The sequence below is a fragment of the Pan troglodytes genome, chromosome 6 (genome assembly GCF_028858775.2).
Source record: "Pan troglodytes isolate AG18354 chromosome 6, NHGRI_mPanTro3-v2.0_pri, whole genome shotgun sequence".
Classification (NCBI taxonomy): domain Eukaryota; kingdom Metazoa; phylum Chordata; class Mammalia; order Primates; family Hominidae; genus Pan; species Pan troglodytes.
In genome coordinates this window covers 33,583,668-33,610,896 of record NC_072404.2, presented here as the reverse complement: position 1 = coordinate 33,610,896, position 27,229 = coordinate 33,583,668, and the positions used below count along the sequence as shown (strand labels likewise).

Sequence of the window (27,229 nt, the reverse complement as noted above, 5' to 3'; positions counted from 1 at the left end):
AAAATGGAAACACTGTATACTAGGAAGAGACTATAGAGAAGAGCCATTTGAGATGGATCCTAAGGAATTTTCACCAAGCAGATGAAGAGCATTCTGACATAAAGTAAATAAAAAGATACAGAACATATGAGAAATAATAACGTATTTCAGCCTTGGTAAAATATGACTAGAGCAAAGGATACATATTAAGAGCAGCAGGAGCTGGGAATGGTGGCTCACGCCTATAATCCCAGCACTTTGGGAGGGAAGATCACCTGAGCCCAGGAGTTAGAGAGCAACATAGCAAGGCAAGACCCTGTCTCAGGCAGGAGATATAGCTGAAAAGACAAGTTGGAGGTCAGATGTGTCAAATCTGTCATACAATTTACAATGGGCCTTCAGGTTTTTTAACAATAACAACACGGTAAAAATGGTCCTTGGTAAGGTTAATCTAGCAAAACAATAATGGGCATACTCAAAACCAGAAGCAAATTAGTAGGAAGGCAGCACAGCATGGTAGATTGGAATCAGGCTGACCTAGATTCGATTATCAGATCAGCACTAATAACCCTAAGGAATTTACCTTTTCTAAGCCTTACAGGGCTATTGAGAAATAGGAGATACATTTAGAACAAGAAAGGCATTCAAAAGATATCCTTCATCTCTTGCCATGACTGAAAACCCCAGAGATGCTACTGTAGTCATTCAAGACTGGCATGTGACTACAGAAAAAAAAGAAAGGTTAAATCCAAGAAACATTTCAAACACAATTCAAAAAAAAAAAAGGGCTGTGTGTGGTGGCTCACGCCTGTAATCCCAGCACTTCAGGAGGCTGAGGCAGGCGGATCATGAGGTCAGGAGATCAAGGCCATCCTGGCTAACACAGTGAAACCTTGTCTCTACTAAAAATACAAAAAATTAGCCAGGCGTGGTGGCACACACCTGTAGTCCCAGCTACCCAGGAGGCTGCAGCAGGAGAATCGCTTGAACCCAGGAGGCAGAGGTTGCAGTGAGCCAAGATCGCGCCACTGCACTCCAGCCTGGGTGACAGAGCAAGATTCTCCGTCTCCAAAAAAAAAAAAAAGGCACAAAAGAAGTTAGAGATAATAAAATACTTATTCAAAAGTTTATGCAAATTAAAGAAGTAGAGTTTAAATTCTTCTGTAAGCAAATAATACACTACTGAAATAGAGTCAAGGGTTTCATGAAAAGATTTAGGCTGCATTGGTACAGTCAAGCAACTTTATAGAGAGTTCCAACCTAATAGGGAGTTTAATCTAATATGCCTACTCTACCATCAAAGATACAATAAATTATTTGCAAATAGGATTCAGGGTAAGAATAGGATTGGTGACAAGCAGCTTTGATTCCTCATGGGGGAAAGAGAATGCATGCACATGGACAAGATAGTTAAGGTTAGATTCTTTTGCAAATCAGAAGACTGAACTCTCCCCTCCAAAACATAATACCTGGACTTAGAGAATGTTCTTAAACTTGCATTCACAAAGCCCCTCAAGGGGTCCATGTTTAGATTTCAGGAGGTCCATGAACTTAAATGGGCAAAAAAATTGTATCTATTCACTAACTTCTAACTAAAATTTAGGATTTTCTTCCATTAGGAATGTAGGCCAAAAAACACAGTAATGGTTGTAGTACCTGTAACTTGGCCACCTACAGAAATCAAACAGATTTGTTTCATATTACATTTGTTGTAGCCATCTCAAAATAGCCTTTATATTCATCACCACTTCAAAATTATGGTCATTATCAGACATGCTGCTAAATCTTACATTTGTTTCGAATTACATTTGTTGTAGCCATCTCAAAATAGCCTTTCTATTGATCACCACTTCAAAATTACAGTCATTATTAGACATGCTATTAAATCTTATTTAACATTTAAAAGAATAAAAGCACATACTCTACTATCATATATATCACAAATTTGTCTTAATATTTTGATAACTACAATAATGTGTTTCCTTTGTGATTCTACATATTTTGCTCTATTCATTTTAAATCATTTTCTGAAAATAGACTTTGTCAAAATATCAAAGGGTTCTAGAAACAAAAATGGTCAAGAATCCCTGGGGGACCTCTCCTACTTACAAAGGCATGGATAACATAAGTGTAGCTATCTTAACTGAGCAAAACAATATTAACTGCTGACTCATAATTTTCCTAAAATAGCCACCACAATTTAAGAAAGAGATTTTGTCAGAAGTAGTCATCTCTTACTGTTCCAGCTCCCAGGAACAAGTCTGTTTAGCTGGTTGCCTTTGCCAGGGTGCCTAAATACTTTTTTTCTTCGGTACCCAAAATGGCTCACAGTGACCCCGGTTTTACAAATTATTTGACAAGTTAAGGATGTTTCTGATACTCCAACTGGTAAATAGGAGAAATAATATATTCCTCTTCTCTGCCATCATGGGAATGTTCTGAGAGTAAAGGAGCACGGAGAGTACACCATAGGACAACTAAATATGTAAATTTTACACCCTCCACCCCACCCATCAAAAAAATGATACAAATGTTGAACTCTAGTTAGATGTGCTTTTCACAGTGCTATGGGTTAGCAATTCTGAAATTATTTTCTGTGTATTCAACACTTGAGTAAATATATCAAGGAAACTCAGACCAGGTTCCTAGTCTAATTAGAAAAGGAAGTTATATTATGGAAAGAGAAAAGACTAGAATTTATGCTGTAGTTTTAGACTACAATTGGAAGTAGAATTTATGCTGTAGTTTTAGACTACAATTGGAGGTATAAGTATTTACTCATGGTTTTTTTTGTGTGTTGCTATTTTTTAATATACAGAGAGGGAAAGAGAGGGGGAGAAACGTATTTTCTAGCTCTGTCTGCTAAGGACTTTGAATCAATGAGGGTACACCTACAGCCCAGATCTTGGTTTCTAAACTACATTCACCAGTAAATGGAACAGGGTTCCTTGGAGAAAAGACTGATTCCAGGCTGGGGCAGGAAAATAACAAGATGAGCCTGGAACATCCTTCTGCACCAGAAAGTAATAAGTGCTCAAAGAATAATGAAAGACATATTAAGCCACAAGAGCTAGTATGCAGGGGCTCTTATTAGTTAAATCTGATACAATCTGAGTATCAAAATGATTATAAAAATAGACTGTAATCCATTGACTAAAACGGGAATCCATGAGTCTACAATGATAAAAATCAATGAATAAATAAACAAATTGGGGAGAAAGAAAAGACAGCTCTTACAGAAAAATTCTAATCAATATAGAAGGAATTATGGAGTTAGAAGATCATTAATAGATACTAAAATACCAGGTGAAAGTCTGATAAAGAACAAGATATTTACATGGTCTCAAAGTATCTCCCTACAAATTACTTATTAATTACAAAGGGAAAATATTAATTTTACATCAGTAAAACCTGGTGGACAATACCTTAACCAAATAATGAAAGATCACCAGTATTGAGAAGGATATTTAAATTCTATAGTATTCCTGGCAAAATTCATAACCTAAGTTTCATCATGACGAAATATTAAACCAAAATTAGTATTATATTAAATAACTGGCCCATATTTTTCAAAAATGTCAAGGTTAAGAAAGGCTATAAAGTTGTTCCAGATAAAGGGAAACTAAACACATGACAACTAAATGCAATGTATGATCATGGATTGGATCCTAGATCAGGGAGGAAAAGACTATAAACAATAAACAAAGTACTAAGGGTACAATTTCAATATGTATTGTAGGTTAGATGATAATACTGTGTCAGTGTTCAACTTCCTAAATCTGTTAACTTTAACATGGCTGAAAGAACATCCTTGTACTGAGGATACAATATGCAGGGACTGTTATGTCTTCACCTCCAGTTACTGTCAAATGTTGGGGAAAGAATATAAATGAGAGTTCACTATACTATTTTTTCAACTTGAGTTTGAAATTACATAAAAATTTAAAACTACAAAAAGTTCAAGAGCCCCATATTCAAAAACAATAACCAGTTACAACATACAATGAAAGAGAAAATCCCATTTTCAAGAGGAAAAACAAAAATACTTAGGAATAAACTTTAAAAAGAATTCTTCCACACCCATAGGAAGAAAATTATTTAAAATTCCTGAAAGACACAAAACAGATTTGAACAAAACATCTCATATTGCCTGTTCTTTATTAAAAGGTAGAAATATCACCAAGATGTTAGTTATCCCTAAGTTAATGTATATACTTAATGCAATATCAATAAAAACACCAACAATCATTTCTACAGCTAGAAAAGTTGGTACTAAAATTGCTATGGAAAACTAACCCTTCAAGAGAAAAGCCAGAAAAACACTGAAAACAAAGAGTTATGAGAAAGGACTAACCCAACCAAATATTAAAATAGACTACAAAGTTCTTACAATTAAAACACCATGTTACTACCATATGAGTAGACAGATCAATGGAACAGTACTCAAAGTACAGAAAGAGACCCAACTGCATATGGAAATCTATTATACAATAAATGTAGTATCTCAAATCACTGACATAAAACTGGCATTTTGATGAATGGATTGAGATAACTAGATAGCAATTTAGAACGAGATAAACTTAGATGCATTCCTTCTGTGATATCCAAGAATAAATTCTAAATGGATAAGAAATTTTAATGTAAAAAAAAAAAACTGATGGTGGCTCACACCTGTAATCCCAGCACTTTGGAAGGCTGAGGTGGGTGGATCACCTGAGGTCAGGAGTTTGAGACCAGCCTAGCCTACATGGCGAAACCCTGTCTCTACTAAAAATATACAAATTAGCCAGGCGTGGTGGCGGGAGCCTGTAATCCCAGCTACTCAGGAGGCTGAAGCAGGAGAATTGCTTGAACCTGAGAGGCAAAGGTTGTAGTGAGTCGAGCTCGTGCCACTGCACTGTTGCCTGGGCAACAGAGCAAGACACCACCTCAAAAAAAAAAAAAAACTGAAACTCTATCAGTATTAGAACAAAACACAAGTGAACTCCTCTATAACCTGGGTGTAGGGAATGCTTTCTGTGGAAAACTAAAAATTCAAATGCAACACATCAGTAGTTTTCAAAGCTGAGCATAAATCTGAAACACTTGGAGGGTTTTTGTCAAACACAAATTTTGGGGCATCACTTCCAGAGCTGCTGATTAAGCAGGACCAGAACAGGGCCCAAGAATATGCATTTTGTTGTTGTTGTTGTTGTTGTTGTTGATACAGAGTCTCACTCTGTTGCCCAGGCTGGAGTGTAGTGGCACAATCTCGGCTCACTGCAGCCTCTGCCTCCCGGGTTCAAGCAATTCTCTCACCTCAGCCTCCCAAGTAGCTGGGCTCATGGCACGAGCCACCATGCCTGGCTAATTTTTGCATTTTTAATAGAGACGTGGTTTCACCATGTTGGCCAAGCTGGTCTCGAGTTCCTGACCTCAGGTGATCCACAAGCCTCAGCCTCCCAAAGTGCTAGGATTACAGGCATAAGATAAGCCACAGTACCCGGCAAAGCATATGCATTTCTAACAAGTTTCCAGATGGTGCTAACACTGCTGGTCAAGGCAGTACCACACTTTAGACTACACAAAAATAAAGAACATTTACATGGTAAAAGTAAGTATAGTGAGCATAGTCAAAAGTCAAATAAACTGAGAGAAAATCCTTACCACATATGTATCACAAATAAAGGGGTAATATCTCTAACAGGGGAAAAATATATATATAACAAGATAAGTAAAACAAACCAAAAATCAGAGAATAATGAGCCAAAGAACTCACAAAAAAGATAAGATGTTTAACCTTGCTCATAATAGAGATGCAAATTAAAACTACACTAAGGTACTATTCCTAATCTCTCCCATATGCAAAAATTAGAAAGCCTGATTACAATTTATATGGGAAACAGGTCCACTTCTCATACATTGCTGGTGGAAACGAAAAATAATACAAATTCTATGAAAGGGCATCTGGCAATCTCTAACAAAACTACACATGCATTTATCCTTCAAACCAGCAATCACGCTTCTAGGAATTTACCTTGAAGGTACCACCCCAACACCAGAAAACTACATGATGCATTTGGCATCAGAAAATCGTTGCTGGAACAATACCACACAGACATACATAAACAAGGACAAAGGAAGGTTCGTCCTTATAGTAGAATGCCAAAGGACAAATGTGGAAAAAGTGATGAGTTGAAAAATCAGAATTTCACAACTATCACAGTAACCTCATACAACCTTGAAATCTAACTTGCACTTAGAATGGCTCTTTTATGATACATGATTTTGTAACATCGCTGGTCATTTGGAAAACTACTGGTTCACTGAGTTATGTGGATCTTCTAAATGCTGACAAATTTTGCTATACAATTAAAAAAATACAGTCTAAATATTACAACCATCTCATTAGAAAAGTTTGTAAACATTGGAAAGCATCAAGCTTACACTGGAAGATAACAAGTTTTTCAAAATTCCAGTTTTTGCTTAAAAGCTCAAATATTATCAATGGCAAAAAAAATTATCAATTGTTTTTCCCTGAAATAACAGGCTCATTTCATTTCACTTTGAGAAAATATCTGTCAAATACCCAAGTCTGAATATAGAAATTGTTCTTTAAAGTAAAAATGGTTTCCATGAAGAAAGAGACTAGTTCAACTCACAACTCAAACAAACAAGCACTTTTCCTTTACTAACCATCATACTTCATTAGGCAACAAAAGAACTTTAGGGGTACTTTCCGTTTGATCACACAGAATACTAAAAAGACATGTACCCAAGGATCAAGCGTCAATAAAATTAACACATTTTATTGTTTTAACATCTTCAGTGCAACTGGCTTTTTTTTTCTCTACTGTGAGCACATGGTGGTGATGAATACAATAACTACTAATGCAGTTTGGTGCTACTGCCTTAATTCATAATAATACACAAGCAGTTTTCCACACTGCTTTCACACAGTGCGAATGTCACAGTGCGGAGAAAATCAAATAATGTTGTAGTATTATTATGAAAATTGTTTCTTTGCAGGCCCCTGAAAGGGGATTGGGAACCACCAAAAGGACCACAGACCACACTTTCAGAAATGCTGCACTATAGTATCTTTTACATTACAAATGTATTGCTCTATGTGAATGTGAGGTTTGCTGTAAGTCATTAAACAACTTCAAAAATGTTTCCTATTACAAAAGAAAACCAGATAAACAGTTCATGTAATTTTTAGAAATTTCACTGTTTTCCTAAATTTGAACATTGTACTGTCACATGAACTTCAAAATGTGTCTCTTCTTAAAGCTCTATTATTATTCAGTTTCATGTGATACACATTTGTTTAACTACATTGCTCGATACCTTCTCCCTGGAGAGGTTTTCCAAATGTGAAGTCAGACCACTTATTTCTTTGTCTTTCTCTGCCAATTGAAGCTGAATAAAGAAAGAAATTTCATTATTTTTTTTCATTTACCTACTCCCTCCTTGCAACTTTGAGATCTGGTTTATACTGTTTTACGAAAATAATTCCTATTACTAAATCCATGTATTTTCCTCAGCTAATTCTTTGACTTCTCTGAATTACTTGTCATTTATTGACCAACTTGCCTTATTCTTAAAACTATTCCTTTGGTTTATGTGAAATTGCATGAATATTTTCATCATCCCATGCCCTTTTTTGTGTGTTTTTTCTTCCCAGTCCAAATATGAGTATTCTCCAAAGTTTCTTCTTTGGCCTCTTCTCTCAATATTCTCTCTGAAAACTCACCTTCTTCCATACCTTCAAATATCACGCCCCCGGGAATAAATCACAAATATTAACTCGTGTACCACTTTCTCTTTCCCAAGTTCCAAATCTGCCTTTTAAATTGATGGTTAATGTCCCAAGCCTACTTTCGTACTTCTGTTAACAGAATTCAATCTCAGACTACACTGTGACTAAAGCTTAGAAACTATATTGGAATACTTTTTCCTTTTCCTCTTTCTCCACTCCCCAACACTTTCAGTCTCTAAACCATTCATTCATTCAGCAATCACCCACTGGTCACCTATTACAGTTTAAGCATTAATGGATACAAATACAAATAAAATCATTCTTCAATGGTTCTTCCCTAAAGATGTCTTTCACAGCTTTCTCTTGTAGACACATAACCCATTCAATGGCAGGTGATCAGGGAAGGTACCCAAAAGGAGGTGGTCTTTATCAATTCATTCTAAGAATATTCCTACCTGATTTCCTCACCTTCAAACCCTTCCCACCTCTAAATCCTCTTCAATGCTGCCAAATTATTTTCAAAAAGACTCGCTGTGATTGGGTCTCTTTTCTCCTAGAACATTCTTAACAGAACTAGCACCGAAATTCCATTTTAGGCCTTCTAAAACATGGCTTCAAGCTATCATTCAAGCCTAAGCTACTCCATTATAGATACTCAAGTCCTAATGATCAAGACTGCTCACAGTTCGCAGACTACGGGCTCCACTTCTGAACTCCAAACGTGTCTTAATGCTCTTCCATCTACTTAGAATGCTGCTGCTTCCTTTCCCTAGCTCTGCTTCTCCTCCCCTCCAGTTTGTTCTTTCAAAGGTCTAGTTACTCCATAATGTCTTCCCCCTAAATATTTGATTGGACACAACTCTAAGGCAATTAAACTTATCATTCATGTGGAGCTTTATCACATTTTGCCTTGTCTGGTCAGTGTTAGTCTGTGTCAAAACAGTACAAAATAGGGCAAAGGAAACTAAATAAAAAGCCAAACACATTTACCAACTACGTAATTTTAGATATGTTGTTTGATCTCAATGCTTACTTTTAACATTAATGAAATAAAATTACCTGTTTAGCTTCCCATGGCTTATAGATGATTACCTAGGGTGGTGTGAAAATTTTGTGCATACTACCATTACACTTCTAGCACTCTACTAGATTATAAACTCCTTAAGCATAGCACAGTGCCTTATGTGATCGCCCACATAATATCTAACATAGCACTTTATGTAAAATAGGCTTCAATAGACATTTACTAAACCATTTTCCTAGTCAATATGCAAAAAATTCTTTTCATATGAATTAATGATTCACACTTACTAAATAATTAAGGAAGGTTCCAGTTATTGAAAAGAATATCCACAAGGATCACAGAAATAATAAGCTAATGTAACTTAGCCTGTAATGTGCTATATCTCCAGCCCCTAAAAGGGAAAACTAAAGTAATTCTAACTTTAAAATTAGATCATAGGTACAATTAGCTATGATATTTAAACCATTTAGAATTCCTGGTCTTCAGTAAAAAAAAAAAAAAAATGTAAATTATATCTACATACATTTCTTAAAATATATTAAATTATACTTTATTCCTTAGAAGAAATACATATTTCTACTTATTAAGTAGCTGGACAGCCTGTTTTTTTTTTTTTTTCTCTAACATTCTTTTTGAGACGGAGTCTCACACTGTCACCCGGGCTGGAGTGCAATGGCATGATCTTGGCTCACTGCAACCTTGGCTCACTTGAACCTCCAGGGTTCAAGCGATTCTCCTGCCTCAGCCTCCCGAGTAGCTGGGATTACAGGTGCCCACCACCATGCCTGGCTAATTTTTTGTATTTTTAGTAGAGACAGGGTTTCACTATGTTGGCCAGGCTGGTCTCAAACTCCTGACCTCGTGATCCGCCCGCCTCGGCCTCCCAAAGTGCTGGGATTACCAGCGTGAGCCATCATGCCTGACCTTCTCTAACATTCTTACAGTATCATTTATCATTTGGGCTTGTCTGTTGCCTAAGATTATATTGGCAAAAATAATTTCCATCAGTTAAGATTACATCACTTGCTTTTACAGTATTTCATTTAGGATCACAGTCACATACTTTAGTGATAAATGTTAAAACTCTAGCCAAATTTTTAAAATTACTGATGACATATTATTGTACTCCAAAAAAAGTCAAGGCCCTAAAATAATTATTTTTATTTATTAATTTTTATTTTTTAGAGACTGGTAGGGGGGTGGGTATTTCCCTATGTTGCCCAGGCTGATCTCAAACTACTGGACTCAAGCAATCCTCCCAGACTGGCATCCCAAAGTGCTGGGATTACAAGAGTGGGTGACCATGCCCAGCCATCCTAAAATAATTTTACATATGCATTCATGTTTGTTTCAAAATGAACAGGAGGATAATGATCACTTTTCATCTTTAAAAATAAACACAATTAAAAGATGTAATTTTAATAGCCATCTGAACCCACAGAATTAAAGCCACAATAGCAATGCAAATGGTATCCATTTTCTCAATTCAAAGTTAATGAACAGTATTTATGTAACTAAATATATAGTACATTTTTATTTGTAGAAAAAACTATCAATTATCCATATTTAAAATGTACATTAGATTGAATAAAATTATACATAACTAATTTTCAGAAGTTTATGCCTTAAGTTTACATACAAGGAGTACCAAACTTACTTTATAATTGTCCTGTACTTCAGCTAGTTCAAGTTTTACATTTTCAGAAATTTTCACTTGTTCTTTCCATTTCAGCTCCATTTTTGCAAGTTCATCAGCATATTTATTGCATTTTGCTTTCTCATCCTAAATGAAATTAGTATAATTACCAAAAGATTTTAAATTCATGTAGAGTGAAAATCTATACTAATGTACTTAGATATGGGCTGAACATTTATTATAACACTGTTGTAACAGCATAAAAATTGGAATAATCAAATGTCTATTAATAGACAATTGGATAAATCATTTTCTATCCACACAATGAAATAGTATATATATTTTTAAATAAGGCAGATGTACAAATTGACAAGAAAAAATGTTAAGATACATTAATTGAAAATAGCAAGTTGCTAAAATAGAATATATAATATCCATTTTTGTTTATAAGTTGTTTTACACAGTTATAATACAATATCTATATGTTTGTGTTGTATACAAAAATATAAACCAAAATATTAATAGTTCTTATCTCAGGGGATCAGAATGATAGAGGTAATTTTTGCCATCTCTACTCTTCATTTCTGGAACACTACAACATTTCACAATAAGTATATATTACTTTTGCAAAGGGAGGAAATAAAGTCATATTTATAATGCTGTTGTTTCCATGCAGTGATAAACTCTAGGATTTGCTGACCAAGATAATTTTTAGGTTGACTTCTTATACATTGCTCTTCTCTACAACCCAGATTATCTTAAAGGAGGAGTTACAAATCATGACAAAAAGGTAATTAGGCCAATTCCATTTGGAACATTTTGTTCAATGTGAACACTTAAAAATATACTTTGAGCAATTCAATGGAGAGGAAAATCTTTTAAACAAATAACGCTAGGTCAGTTTAATATCCATACCATACATTCCATATTATACACAAAAATTAACTCAAAATGATTCACAGACCTAAATAGAAAAGCTGATTATAAAACTTCTAGAAGACAACACAGGAGAAAATCTTTATCTCCTTGGATTAGGCAAACATTCCTTAGAAGGTAAAAAGCATAAAACATAAATGAACTGATAAACTGTACTTTATCAAAATTAAAATTTTGCTTTTCTAAAAACATCATTAAGGAAATGAAAAGGCAAGCTACAGACTTGGAGAAAATATTCACCTTACATATATCAGACAAAAGACATATACAGAAAAAAAAAAACACAACTAAAGGTGAACAACCCTATGTTTAAACTACCAAAAAGATTCGACCACTCACACAAAGAGATAAAGAGCAAATAAGCATAAGAAAAGATGCTCAACATCAAGTCATTATAGAAATGCACATTAAAACCACAATGAGCTATCAGTACACACCCATTAGGCTGGCTATGTAAGATGGTACAAACACCTTACAAAACAGTTTGGTAATTTCTTTTTTTTTTTGAGACAGAGTCTCACTCTGTCACCCAGGCTGGAGTGCAGTGGTGCAGTCTTGGCTCACTGCGACCTCCACCTCCCGGGTTCAAGCGATTCTCCTGCCCCAGCCTCCCATGTAGCTGGTATTACAGGAGTGTACCACCATGCCCAGCTAATTTTTGTATTTTTAGTAGAGAAAGGGTTTCACCATATTAGCCAGGCTGGTCACAAACTCCTGACCTCAAGTGATGCTCCCACCTCGGCCTCCCAAAGTGCTGGGATTACAGACATGAGCCACTGCACCCAGGAGGTAATTTCTTACTGAGTTATTCAACTACAATATCACCCAGGCAATTCACCCCTAGATATTTACCCAAAAGAAACAAAAAAAAAAAAATATGTCCATAAACAACTTCTAAACAAATGTTCATAAGCAGCTTTATTTGTACCAGCCGAAAAACAACCCCAACTACCCATCAAGTGGTGAATGGATAAACAAATGATAAAATAAAAAAGGAATAAATATATGCAATAATATGAATAAATCTCACATAATCATGCTGAAAGTGGGTAGAAAAAAGTACATATTACATGACTCCATTTTATAAAATTGTCTAAAAGGTAGGCTAATTGATAGTGACAGAAAGCAGGCCAATAATTTCCTGGAGATAAGGATAACGAAAGGGATGTGTTGCAAACAGGTACCAAAAAAACTGGGAGAGTGATGGCACTGTGGTGATAGTTTCACAACTGTGTATGTCAAAACTGATCCAACTGTATACTCTAGGTACGTGCAATTCATTGGATTTCAATTATACCTCAATATGGTTGTTTAAAAAAAAAAAAAAGCACCCTGAGGAAGGTTTTTGCTTGAACATTATTCTATCTTCCTTTCAATACTATTTCTATAGAAAAATCTTGAAATATTCATCCAGAATTGTTTCATCTTTAACGAAAATGTAGTTCACTCTTACAAAAAACTACCCTGAACTCAAGAGTAAAACTGTTCTAATCAACCCTTCCACAGGATTCTCTCAAGCAAAAAAAAAAAATTCATTTTAACTTTGGTTAAAAGATTTTGCTATTTATAAGCAACAAAATATTTTAAATAATTACTGTAAATTAAATTACAGTAACATGAAGCTAATGTGTAAATTTTATTCTATAGCTCTAAAAAATGCCCCTCCCCTCCCCAATGCACACAAAAACACACACACAAAGCACATTTAAAAAAACAAACAAAAATCACTTGCACAAACAACACTTTTTCCTCTCTATGCCAAATTGATATAAATGAGAAGCATTTTCCCTTTTCCTTTAAATATTCCAGTACTGAATACTACACCAAGGCGGCTGCAAACCAGAAAAGTCTGAATGAAGCTGTTTAAAATAATCAAAATAGGCCGGGCGCGGTGGCTCATGCCTGTAATCCCAGCACTTTGAGAGGCCGAGGCGAGTGGATCACGAGGTCAGGAGATAGAGACCATCCTAGCTAACATGGTGAAACCCCGCCTCTACTAAAAATACAAAAAATTAGCTGGGCGTGGTGGCAGGCGCCTGTAGTCTCAGCTACTTGGGAGGCTGAGGCAGGAGAATGGCATGAACCCAGGAGGCGGAGATTGCAGTGAGCTGAGATCACGCCACTGCACTCCAGCCTGAGCGACAGAGTGAGACTCTGTATCGAAAATAAAATAAAATAAAATAATAATAATCAAAATAAACACCGTAAGAGACAATTCATTTGGTTAACATTCCCTTTTCCACTATGCAAGTCTAGTCACTTTAAGATGTAAAAATCTTTGCTATTATAATAGTAATTTATTTTATTTATTATTTTTTTTTTAGAGACTCGCTCTGTTGCCTAGGCTGGAGTGCAGTGTGCAAACTCAGCTCACTGCAACCTCCGCCTCCCGGGTTCAAGTGATTCTCCTGCCTCAGGAGACTGTAGCTGGGACTACAGGCATGCTCCACCACAGCCTGCCTAATTTTTGTATTTTTAGTACAGACAGGGTTTCACCATGTTGGCCAGACTGGTCTCGAGCTCCTGGCCTCAAGCCATCCACCCGCGTCGACCTCCCAAGGTGCTGGGATTACAGGCGTGAGCCACCGCACCTGGCCGATAATAGTAAATTTAAAAACAGCACTTCCCTTTTATGAAGTTCAAATATTTTTCATGCATCTTTATACGATGACAGATAATTTCTAACCTCAATTAACTATTTGCCCATTACCCAAACAAGAACATTTTATTAGGTGAAAAGAAAATAGTAACTTTAGGTCTCATGATGCTACACACACGCCTATGTGAACAGGTACACAAAACGCCCACCTCATCATCCCAAAAGCCAAAGTGAAACTAAGTAACACTATATGGAGATGGAAAAGAAACTCAAAGATACCAATCAGTCGAAACAATAAAGGTAAGCTAAGTCATTAACATTTTATAAATCTCTTTCACTTACAAGGTAGTTAACTTACCTGCAAGAGTTGTTTACATTTATTATACTTTTCTGTTTTGTCAGCAATTTCTTTGGTCATTTCACAGATTTGCCCCTTTGTTACTATGTCAAAATCTGCCTCTGCTGTAGAAAGGCAGAATATAAGACTGTTAAAAAGTATTTTGCCCCTTATATTATCTTCCTGTTCAGAATAACTTAAAGGTCAGTATACTGTAAAATATAGTAAATGGAATGCTGAAGGACAGAAATATCTATTCATATCCTAGATATACAAAGAAGGATATATAAACTCTAGTTGAGAATTGTTAAATGTGTGTTTGGCCAGAACCAAGTTCACATTCAATAATAAAGGATTATTCTTTGATTTTTTAAAAATTTGCTAAAAAGCGGCCGGGCACAGTGGCTCATGCCTGTAATCCCAGCACTTTGGGAGGCCAAGGCGGGTCGAGGCCGAGGCAGGAGATCGAGACCATCCTGGCTAACACGGTGAAACCCTGTCTCTACTAAAAATACAAAAAATTAGCCAGGCGTGGTGACACACACCTGTAGTCCCAGCTACTCAGGAGGCTGAGGCAGAATTGCTTGAACCCAGAAGGCAGAGGCTGCAGGGAGCTGAGATCGCGCCACTGCACTCCAGCCTGGGGGACAGAGTGAGACTCTGTCTCAAAAACAAAACAAAACAAAATTTGCTAAAAAGAGTTCCAAAACAGCACAAAAATTGTTCTCCTTATATAACTGAATAGACAGGGTAAGTAGGAAAACCATACTCTGAGAATTCTCTTTCCCCTCTCTGAAAGCCAGGGTCTCACTATGTTGCCCAGGCTAGCCTCAAACTCTTGGGCTCAAGTGATCCTCTTGCCACAGCTTCCAGAGTAGCTAGGAGTACAAGCACATGCCACCATACCCCACCAAGAACACATTTTAAATCATTCTTCTAGCCCTTCATTACCACTAAGTCTTTATTAAGTAAATACCCTATAACACCATTTTAGGTACTACAGAGGATACATGGAAACAGAAGGCTCAATTCTGTCCTACAGGGGATAAACCTAATATTTAATAGTCTAAGATGTTTACATTTAAAAAGACTTAAAAGATCAATTACTACACACACTAAACAAGAAAATATACTTTCTCTAGTATTTAACGTCATTACTGTCAAATTTACATAAAAGTGAAAAAATCAGGACAGATGAAAACCTAGTTAATCCAAATTTTCATGTTATTAATGTTTTCACTATGTCTCTCTATTCTGTTCTATAAGTTAATCAACTAATAAAAACTTAACTCATCAGCCAACAGGTACATTGACAAGGGAAGAAGTACCCCCATTGATCCAAAGCAGCCAAAAATAAATGAATAAATAGGAAAACATGAGAATAGGGGATTTTTTTCCCCTGCAGAATTTAAAAATTAAAATTCACAAATAAAATGCTTCAAAATTCCATAGATTTAATGGAACATAAAGTAAAAATTCAATTCGTGGCTTTTGTCCTATGTAGCCCAAATGAGTACTCACAAGCACCAGCTCATTTTTAACATGTGTGAATAGTCTCAAGAAGATAACTACTAGTTTACATCCACATTTTATATATTCATGTTGTGTATATTCACCACATGCATGACTCTATTTTACATTTATACTCTTATTTTCTTGTTGCCTCAATTCCTTCACTTATCACATGAAAATTTTTATGAACATCCTGAAATTCTTACACATGGAAGAAGGCAGTATAAGTACTTTTCAATGTAGGACACCCTACACAAAAAGTCTAAAAGATTTTTACCTGCAGAAGGTGATGGCTTTACATCTACAATAGAGGCAGAAGTGGCTGGGTCTGTGTTTACTGAAGCATCATTCACTTTCTGCTGATTCCCCGTTTTCTTTGTGAAGACATTATTATTATTAGCCTATTCAAAATGTTAATAAGTTGTTAAATGAGTCAATGAATTAGTTATATTTCCTCCTTGCAGTAACTAAGTAAATAATATTTTTACATATTACTTTAGGAAATCCTAAGAAGTCCACAAAGCTGCTCTTGTTTTAAAAGCCAACAAAGACTGAAGTTATACACATCATTTTGCTAACCGACCTAAATGTTGCAAAAGAAATATACTATATTTTGCTTTTTCTTATAAACTCATCAAAAGACCACCAAAATAAGTCATTCACAGAAATCTACTACAAAGTTATAATGTACTCAAAAGGCCCCAGGCCAAATTCATACATGTGAGTGAGTCATACTTAAAGTATCTTATTTTTTCACAAAAGCCTTCCTACTTTACTACATGCATTCCTTGCTTGTCTCCTCTGATTTAAAAAAGTAGGACCAGGAAAGTATCATATGCATCACATAGTAAAAGAGAGCTATAGTACCACTTTCAATTTCAGGTTTTAAATATGTTTCTTCTACATTTCCAGGAGTTCCTCAGATAGTAAGCCTTGTATTTAAGCACAGTTTAAGGACCCACATTGAAACATACATACCTCAAAACAAAAACATCTTCTTTGGTATATTACAAATCTACCTACCTATTCTCAAATGGAATAAAAAAGAATTAGCTAACATTCTTTAACTGTTCCTAATCTAATAGGAATAGGAATCTTCATAATATGAGTATGAAGAACTTGCCAATTACAACTGAGACACCATCTAAGACCTAGGGATGATTAATGGTGAACTCCAATGAGAATAGATGTCATGGTCACAAGAGTCAATAATAAGTATTGAGTTTTGAGTGGCAGATATTTATCAAGAACTTAAGAGGGAAATTATCTAGAAAAGAAGACTTTTTTCTGTTTTTTCCTTGCTACTGCCCTTGCTTCCTTTGTTGGCTGTCCAGTAAATTAGAATTCCAGACTTTTTTAAAGAAGAGTTATTACAATATTTGGCCAATGACTTGAAATCAAGCAGAGATAAATAATATTTAAAAGGTTGATATTTGGAATATTACAAATTTGATTTTCGAACAAAAATACTAACAACACATTTTATTATGTGTAAATTTAATGATACTTACTGATTGATCTGAAAGTTTGTTTATTTGTTTTTGGAGCCTTTGGCATTCCTTAAATTTTTCTTTATAATGGTCTGCAGCCATCTGAAGACGGAGTTTCAGATCTTCAACTTCTCTTCTTAGTTCGTGTTCCAGTGTATCAGTCTTGTCCTAGAAAGAAACAAACATTCTAAGAAAAAAATAAAAATCTGATACCTCCTAATGTTAATAGTAACCCCAACTTCAATCTTACCTTTTTTCTTTTTTTGTTTTTGAGACAGAGTCTTGCTCTGTCACCCAGGCTGAAACACAGTGGCCCAATTATGGCTCACTGCAGCCTTGACCTCCTGGCTCAAGCAATCCTCTTGTCTCAGCCTTTGGACTAGCTGGGACTACAGCTGCACACCACCACACCTGGGTAATTTTTGAAAATTTTTCTAGAGATGAGGTCTCACTATGTTGCCCGGGCTGGTCTTGAATTCCTGGGCTCAAGCGATCTTCCCACCTCAGCCCCCCAAAGTGCTGAGGTTATAGGTGTGAGCAACTGTCCCCGGCCACTTTTTTATTTTGGGATTTTGGCTACAGAGCAACATAGGGTCTCTTGTTAAGTCCAGTTTTACATTCTTAGGACTAAGGTTCATTTAAAAAACTAGAGAAAAATAATCCACCTCCTGAAGAGCAATTATTACTCCCTTAAACAACCATAATACTGTTTTATACAGCTAGTAAGAAATTCCAGACAAAACAATACATATCTGACATCAATATATTTAATCAATGGGGCAGCTTTCGCCAACCATTAAGAATTCTGCTTACAGAAGTTTTCCTTACAGCACACATTAACTGTAAGCCAAGAAGTCACAATGACTAAACAAAAGGAATGAAAATTTTAAATTGAAAATAAGGCAGAAATCTGACCTGTCTTATCTTAACACAATTTACTACTTTGTGAGATTATAGTGGTTTTTTAAATCAAAATGCAAATTCAAAATTAACTTGCTTTACCTGATCTTTTTTCATAGCATTTAGTTTAAGTTCTGCCACTGCATCAGCTAACTGCTTTTTCACTTTCTCGTTTTCCAAGCGTGCAGTATGCAGGTCTGCCATCGTTCTGTCTCGTACGTTGACAGCATCACTAAGTTCTTTAGCCAGAAAGACAACTTCTTGCCGAGTTGCCTGAACCTGTTCCTCTGCTTTACGAAGTTGCTCCTTTAAAAAAAAAGTATCTTCCTGAAGAAAGCAGATAAATATATTTGTAATTCAACCACTCAAGTAAAAAACAGAAGCAGAAACAATTTTCGCACATATTTCAACAGGGCCAAAATTTTAGATATTGGTTTTTCTACTCATGACTTACAGAGTATATGCCTACAAAAAACTTAAGAAGTAACTTTGTTTTAGGTTCCCTCTATAACAACCCTATGTACTTGGTTTCACTGCTACTACTTTATACACAAGGAAGCTAAAGTACAGCGAGTCAGGCAACATACCCAGTGCTTAAGGACCTGCCCAAACTGAGGCTCAAACAAAAGATCCCATCCCCCAGAATCTCTCCAGCTAGAAATACTGACCCTCATTTTGTATGACTACCAGTAAAAATCATTCCGAAAGCTTCTTTGTAACACCAAAAATTTTGGTTAAAACATGTTTCCTACTTTCTACCCTAAGAGACATCCAATACAATATAAATCTATTTCATATCATTATAAAAACACAGAACAGATTTAGGCCTTAGTTCTAAAAACAAAATATTGATATACAAATAGTAAAGACGAGGCACTGGGAAAATGAAAAGTAATTCATACTGCTTGACAAACCTAAAAGTATCTTTGAAAAGCTAAAATTGCCATGGTGAAATTATTTCCTTTAATATTAATGTTTAAACATTATAACATTTAAACATTATAAACACAATAAATTTAGTTTATTCAACTTCCTGTTTTTAATCTCTGTACTAAAAATAATGTAAAATCAGGAAAAAAATGCAACCCAATATTGGTTTCTAAACTGTTAGCCCCTTAGAAGGAAATGTAAATGATGATTTTACGCAGTGTTGGCATGGACAAAATCTTCGGAGGCATCACACTAATAGATCTACTCATAAAAAGATTGCCAACTTCTATATGTCAAAGGAGAAGAAAAAGAACTAGAAGAAAATTATATGTAATATACGAGAAAGGTATAATAATACTTGATATAAATAACTTTTCTAGTCAATAAGGAGAAACAAAACAAAAGTCAAAAGTCATGAACATACAAAATTTTCTAAAGAAATAAATGCGATTATGCAGTAAAACAATTCAACTCACCAACAATCAAATAAATAAGTTAAAACAAATGCCATTCACCTTTCAAACTAACAAAGATCAAAAAAACAGTAACATTCCAATATTTGCATGGGTTTAGGGCAACTGGCACATTCACAAACAGGTGGGCTTATATAAACTGTAACTGGCATCTTTTCTCATCAGATGTTTACAACATTCATCAGCACCTTAAAAATTCTCACAGCTTTTGATCTAGCAATTTTATTTCCATAAGTTTCCAAGAAAATTATCAAAGGGTATAGACATAGGTTTAGCTTTACAAGGATTCAATAAAATACTAAAATAATGAAAAATCATTAAGAACCTAAAATGTCTACCAACATGAGAATTTATGATAAACTATGATATACTACCTCTATATAATCAAAGTCTGTGCAGACATTACAAACAATACATATCTCATATACTCTTGGTGGGAATAAAAAAATCAATAGAACATTTTTTTGAAAGGTAATTTGAAAATAACTATCAAAATTTAAACACTCATTGACCCAGTAATTCCACTTGAAAGAACTTATTCTACGGATTATAAATGTGCCTACATATTGCTATAAGGATGTTTACTGCAGGATGCTTATAAAAGCTGAAGACTATAAACAATCAAAAACAATCAAAAAACATATACTACACAGTTGTTAAATGAAGAGAAGAAATACTAGGCAGTTGTTATAATGAATGAAAAAGATCCACATGTGTATCATAGTGCAAGATATCCATTTATAAATTTTTTTAAAAGGAAAAAATGTATAAATTCTAATTTGTGTTAAAATATAAATATACGTATATTCATAAATTCAATAATAACTTACTTATCTGAGAAGGGATGAGGATTACATTTTACTTTGTATCCTCATGTACTGTTTAAATTTTTTTATAACCATCACCTCAAACTACTTTCACAATCTTTTAAAAGCTTTAGCAACTAGTAGTCATTTTTCTCAGGTACTTCCATAACTATGCTTTTCCTCACAGAAGTCTTGCTTAAATAGGAAAAAGATGCTTAGAGAAATTTTTAGCATCTTATTAAATAACAAATAATCAAATACACTTCTCATGTTTGCACTGGCAATCTGTTACATTAAAAAGTAACAAGGATTAACCATTAATTCTAAATGTCATGCGCTTCTGACATTTTAGGTATTACATTAACTATGTCTGAGTATTTTTAATAGCAAATTACTAAAAATAACATTATAAGAAATAATGAATCAATCAAGGTAAATCTATATAATGGAATATTATGTGGCCATTTTTTTCAAATGAGGAAGATCTCTACAAACTGATATGGAGTAACTAGCAACTTATTTTGTTCAGTGAGAAAAAGGTGCAAAATGGTATGTATAGTAGCGCTACCTTTTTTAAGAACGAAGAGGATAAAGAAGTATGTATGTACATGTACACATGCATATATAAGCTTATTTTTACAAAAAGAAACATAAGAATAAACTAGAAACTTATGAAAATGTTTATCTATGGGCATAGGTAAGAAAAGGGTTTAAAAAAACAAGGAAGAGATTGAGACCTCAGAGTAAAATTTTTCTATCATTTTGACTTCTGAACAAAGCAACTGTTTTTACATATTCAAACAATAAAATTAAATCAAACAGAAGAATAAAAGCAAATATTAAAATTAAATACAAGCAAATGAAATTATATTACAAATTTATAACATAGGTATGCAAAAAAATAGTTCAAGTAACTTTTGAACATGGCGTTTCTATACATCCTTAGTGAAACATATTCTAAGAAAAAAGAGATGTAAAAATACCTTAGCTTTATTTAGTACATTTATTGTTGGAAGTGGCATTGATGTAATAATTGTGAAAACACTGGTGTGTACGGCTGGATGGAAACACATGAGTAATAATGATGTTTGGGAAACAAGAGTTCTCACATTGCAAGAAGAGAGATATAAATATGGAATGGAGCAAAGGAAGGAAGAATCCTAAGGTACTAAATCTGAATTGGAGCTATCAATATAAATTAAAGATGCAAAATACCCACTGAATGTGCAAAGCAGCAGCCCCGTAGTAGCAATAGGATCCAGTTCTTGGTTTCAAAATACCATTACCTACTAAAAAAAACAGAGTTTCTTGGAGAAATGGTAATATCAGGTCTGGGGGAACAACCTGAAGTTAGAACATACAGTTGTGCCATAAAGCAAGAAAGTATTCAAAGCATTATAGGAACATATCAGGACAAAAAAGCAGGCTTGAAAAGGTTCCCCTGGTTAAATTCAGAACAATTTGGGTATGAAAAAGAATAATGATGATTATGCATAATATGCAGCAAAAAATCAGTAAGTCCAAAGTTATATTTAAAAAAGAGGGAGGGGTGACAGGAATGTCCTCATGATAAAAGATTACCTACAAATAAATGTAGAAGGCATAATAGAATTTTTTAAATCACCATTTTTCTATCATTAATTATTACCAACATAATAGCTGATGCAGGTGAGGAGCATCAAAGGACAATAAAAACATTGGGGAAAGGCTGTTGGAGAACAGGGTGTTTATACAGATTGCTTAATAATCACAAACAGGGAAAGAAAAGAAAGGCACCTATATAGAGACAGGTAGGTATAACTTTAAACAAATTATTAAACCTAACATTATCAAGAACGGAACAAATTGACATTATATAACTTTTGATATGACTCCAACAGGATGGACAAAACATCATCTATGTCTTTTCTTGCAAAAATGTCTCACCTGAATCTAGTCATGAGAAACAACAGACAAATCCAGATTATAGAACATTTTCTCAGACTAGCCTGTCTTCTCCAAAAATATCAATGTCATAAAAAGTGTAGGGACACTATTCTAGACTGAAACCGACTCAAAATACAACAATCAAAATAATATGTAGTCTTTGACTAACTGTGAATCACAAAATTTTAAAGATTATATAAGAATACATTTGGGGCAATTTGAATGTGAACTAACTATGAGAATGACTATTATTCAATCAATGCTAAATTCTTAGGTGTGATAATGGTGTTATGGCTATGAAGAAGAATGCACTTGTTCATAAGGGAGACATGCTAAAGTATTTAGAGTAAATTATCATAATACTTGCAACTCACATCGCTCAGAAAAAAAGGCATATAAATGAGGGAGAGAAAGAATGGCAAAATATTTTAGGGTACATTAGTATTCATTGTTCTGTTCTTCCAACTGTTTTGTAAGTTTGAACTTTTTTAAAACAAAAGCTTGGGGGAATTAAAAATGAAAATCATATTGCATACATTTCATAGGTATGTTTTACAATCTTCAAATACATATAGCAAAAGTACTTACTTTACTTGAGGTTGTAAGCAGGAAAGTCCTTTGCAGATTTTCCTTTTCAGCCAAACATAACTGCAGCCTGCCAATCTCTTCTTTGAAATGAGTAATCACGCTTTCTTTGTTCCCATCTAAATTTTTTAAAGTCTGGACCTCTGACATAAGCTTGGTATTTTCTATTTCTGTATTCTTCAAATGTACCTGTAATGGTGTTTGAAAATGTCAAGAATATTCTAACTCCATGACCTAAGTTAGTCAAAGTTTAAAATACCATTATATTTCTAACCCAAAGACAACGAAAGGAAGGAAAGACATACTAGACTAGGATTTAGGAGACCCAGGTTCTGCCAAATGACTAGTTAAGCATGCAGGAGCAGAACACAGCTTTTCTAAGCTTTTTTATTTTCCAGAGAGATTATTCTAAGCCCTAACAACATTACCTGATCTCTAAAGTCTTTTCCTTTGATTTAATGGTTTCAGGTTCTCTTTAAAAATGCAAATAGATTTGGTTGTTCTTTTGGGGAAACAAATTATGTTATTTGGCATATTCAAATCTGGCACGACAAGACTCTGGAAAACTAGAAGGGGTACATTCAAAAACAACATCTCAAACAATTCCATTTTCTGCAGGCGAAAAGTACGATATCATTTAGTTTCAATGTGCTGAAAAATGTATTTGTTGACTAACCCAATTATATTGATTTTCCCATGACTTTCGCTATTGCTGATTTGCTCCTAACAGACATACAAATCAAATTCAATAACTGGAATTATAAATACAGACCTGTAGTGTACACTATCAAGTATATCCTGCTTTAGTTAAGAGTACTGAGGAGAAATGAATTAACTTACTTCTTGCACTTTACTCTTTAAATATACAGAATGCTGAAGGACTAATTCCTGTTCACAAGGATAGAATATTAACTCCTGATTCTCTGAAGACATCAGCAACCAACACCCTTGCAGCATCACTTTAAAACACTACCTGATGTTCATAATCATCAGCTCATTAAATTGACTTAACAAGAAACGGACTTAACTCAGAATGTTCTTGAAATTCCTCATCTGGAATTGCCTTCAGGAAATGCTTATGAGCCACTTAAAAAAATAAGTCTCAATTTGCACCCACAGCATTACTGACAATTAAGCTAACTACCCTATATTTCAGGGTTGCTTAAAAAAATAAATAAATAAAAACTGCCGGGCACGGCGGCTCACGCCTGTAATCCCAGCACTTTGGGAGGCTGAGGCGGGTCAGGAGATCGAGACCATCCTGGCTAACATGGTGAAACCTCGTCTCCACTTAAAAAATACAAAAAATTAGCCGGACGTGGTCGCGGGCACCTGTAGTCCCAGGTCCTCGGGAGGCTGAGGCAGGAGAATGGCGTGAACCCGAGAGGCAGAGCTTGCAGTGGGCCGAGATCGCACCACTGCACTTCAGCCTGGGCGACAGAGCGAGACTCCATCTCAAAAAAAAAAAAAAAAATTCATAACTTCAAGCGGTCAAGATTTGTTAGCAGTGAGGATATTTTTACAAAATGACATCTCTGAAGATATTCTAAAAGTCAAACTCTAAAATGGGATTATTACTAAATTAATGTTCTCCCCAATGTGTATATATATATATGTATGTTCTTAAAAAGGAAAAATAGTTACATGAATTGTGATAAACAAGTATCTTAATGCCATTAAACCTCTTCAACTTATTACACACTACCTGTTAAGTATCTAAAACAGCAGCAAATTAATTCCCTGAAAACTAACTTTTAGGGGTGATATACAACATGACTGTGACTTCCTCCTTGCTCTCTCCTGGATCACTCACTCTGAGAGAAGCTAGCTGCCATGCTGTGAGGATATTCAAGCAGCCTATGAAAAGACCACTTCAAGAGGAGCTGAAGGTTCTCCTGCCAAAAGCCACTGGAGTAAGCCATCTTGAAAGCAAACCCTCCAGTCCCAATCAAGCCCTTAGCTGACTGCAGCCCTTGCCAACATCCTGACTGCAACTACACAAGAGGCTAGAGCCAGAACCACTCAGCTAAGCTGCTCCTAAATTGCTGACCTACAGCCCCTAAGTTCTGGGGTCATTTCTTTTGAAGCAACAGGCAATAGATATGGTAAAAAATAAATTACCTTATAAAGTTCCTTCTCATCCTTCTCTGTCTTCAACTGACATTCAAGTTCTTCTCTTTCATGTTGTGCCTTCTCGAGTTTGTCCTTTAAACTGAGATAGGTATAATAAAGTAACATTATAATGTTTTAAAGTTTTAAAATTTTTATTGAATTTATTTTTTAAAAGCATGAGAAATACCTGTCTAATTCGGTTTCTTTTTCAATTGCTTTATGTGTTACTGACACAATATCTTCCTCAAGCTGATGGGCTTTGGATGTAGCATCACTGAACCTCTTCTTAAACTCTTCATTTTCCATTTTTAAGCTTTGTGTTACTTCAGTAAGACTCTGAGAAGTGACAACAAGGTATTTTGAGAAAACACAGAAACATAATCAGTAAAGCAAATTTGCATATCTTTAAGAAAACTATGTATTCTTAGAATTTTAATCCCACATTTGTTCCCTCCAAATTTGAGAAGCTAAGACTATAAAACCTGAAATGATAACATATATTTAAATTTTCATATACTAAATTAATCGATAATTTGTTTTTTGTTTGGGGTCTCACTTTGTCACTCAGGCTGCAGTATGGTGGCACAATCACAGCTCAGGTGATCCTCCCACCTCAGCCTCCCAGGTAGTTGGGACTACAGGCACCCACCACCACGCCTGGCTAATTTTTTTTTTTAAATAGAGACAGGGTTTTGCCATGTCACCCAGGCTGAAACTCCTGGGCTCAAACAATCCTCCTGCCTCGGCCTCCAAAAGTGCTGGGACTACAGGCATGACCAACGATTAGTTTTTTTATATACATTTTCCCCCCACCTTCAGACTTTTCATGTACCCTGTATGTTGAGTTTACTAACTTTTCTCCACCAGGGGGCAGGCAAGAAAAATGAGAAAAAAATTTTAAAAATTAGTCACGACATATCAAGTCTTACACGACACCATCAAGGTTAACACCCACTTTTTCTAGCACAGGTCACTAACTGCCATCAAAGCACTAACATATGCCTAAAGCCATGTTCCTAATCTTCTTGCCAGTGTGACTCAGAGGCCTAAACAAATATTCAAAGACACTAAGACAAATATAAAAGAGGTAGTAAGTGCAACAAATTGAATGTTGAATTGAATTTCTACTTGGAATATTCTACTTTAAATGGACAATTCATAAGACTCAAATATAACAGTGTATATAGGGAGGTGCTTTGTTATAGAAAACTATACTATAAAAGAATTGGTAAATTAAGATAAAATTATTTTTATTAAAGAACAATTTTAAAATTTCTCCCCAAAACAGACTTACCTACCCAGCATCAAAAACTAAAAAAATCACCGTTCTGCCAAGTTATAAGTATGAAAGATTATATAGTATTTATAATTCACTTTAATTCACATAAAAGAACTCACCCAAGTATTTTATTGATAGAATATCATTTTAAATATCTTGCTAGAGTATGAACATTGCTACATTATTTTCTAAAAGTCAGATACACCCTATTGATTTATTTTTGGTCAAAGCAAATGTTTGTCTGACTGAATTTGTAACACTAACCAAAAACTGTTGTACAAAATGCTTTTTTGGTTCCAATGCCATAATACCAGAGAAAAAACAAATAATATTTATTTCCTCTGCAATCATAATGATTGCTGTGAAATTGGGCACATTTTCAGGATTTGTCTTGTTGATTTATAAAGATGGCCAGAGAGGTTTCTAAATAATGTTCACATTTTTTTTTATTTTTAGTTTTACCAGTGCTCTCTTGGCACTGCAAATACACTACAGATTTAACCCAAGTATTTCTCCCTAGGACAAAATTACTTTCCAATCCTGTAAGTAATGAAGCCCTATAACGGGTATACAGCATTCTACAAAATGCATAGGAAAAGAGAAAAAAATCACTAGCAACTGAATGTAAATCATGAACTAATTGCTTTGAGTCAGTTAACTTTACGGTGAATTATAAATTAACTCTGACTACAACAAGTGTCTTAGACTCTTTCTCTGGTGCCCATAAAGGCACCTGATAGCTTCCCAGCATCCAAGCCTCCTTTCAAAACACATGAAAACGATAAAGTAAGGATTATTCTTCAGGCCTGTAGTTTTCATGTCTGAGTTAAGCATAAGCATCTTCAATGTGGCTCAGTCATTCTTAACATGAAAAAGCTAAGAGCTTTGCCATTTCAAACAACTAGGAATCATGCTTTCAAAAATTAACTTTAAAAGATAAAATCTAAAAGACAATTTTTCTAAA

General features: G+C 34.9%; 1 protein-coding gene across 15 annotated transcripts in view; it reads right to left on the bottom strand.

The window, feature by feature from the left end:
• The window catches only part of TAX1BP1 (Tax1 binding protein 1), an 89,914-nt gene that overhangs the window by 18,246 nt on the left and 44,439 nt on the right, over positions 1–27,229 (bottom strand). For 4 of the 15 annotated variants that reach the window (NM_001280442.1, XM_009452503.5, XM_016956798.4 and 1 more), the window contains 9 exon segments: positions 7,309–7,380; positions 10,402–10,527; positions 14,274–14,377; positions 16,042–16,165; positions 17,276–17,422; positions 18,257–18,481; positions 22,878–23,063; positions 24,996–25,086; positions 25,174–25,322. In NM_001280442.1, the coding sequence (NP_001267371.1) occupies positions 7,309–7,380; positions 10,402–10,527; positions 14,274–14,377; positions 16,042–16,165; positions 17,276–17,422; positions 18,257–18,481; positions 22,878–23,063; positions 24,996–25,086; positions 25,174–25,322 (1,224 nt within the window). 15 annotated transcript variants of the gene reach the window in all.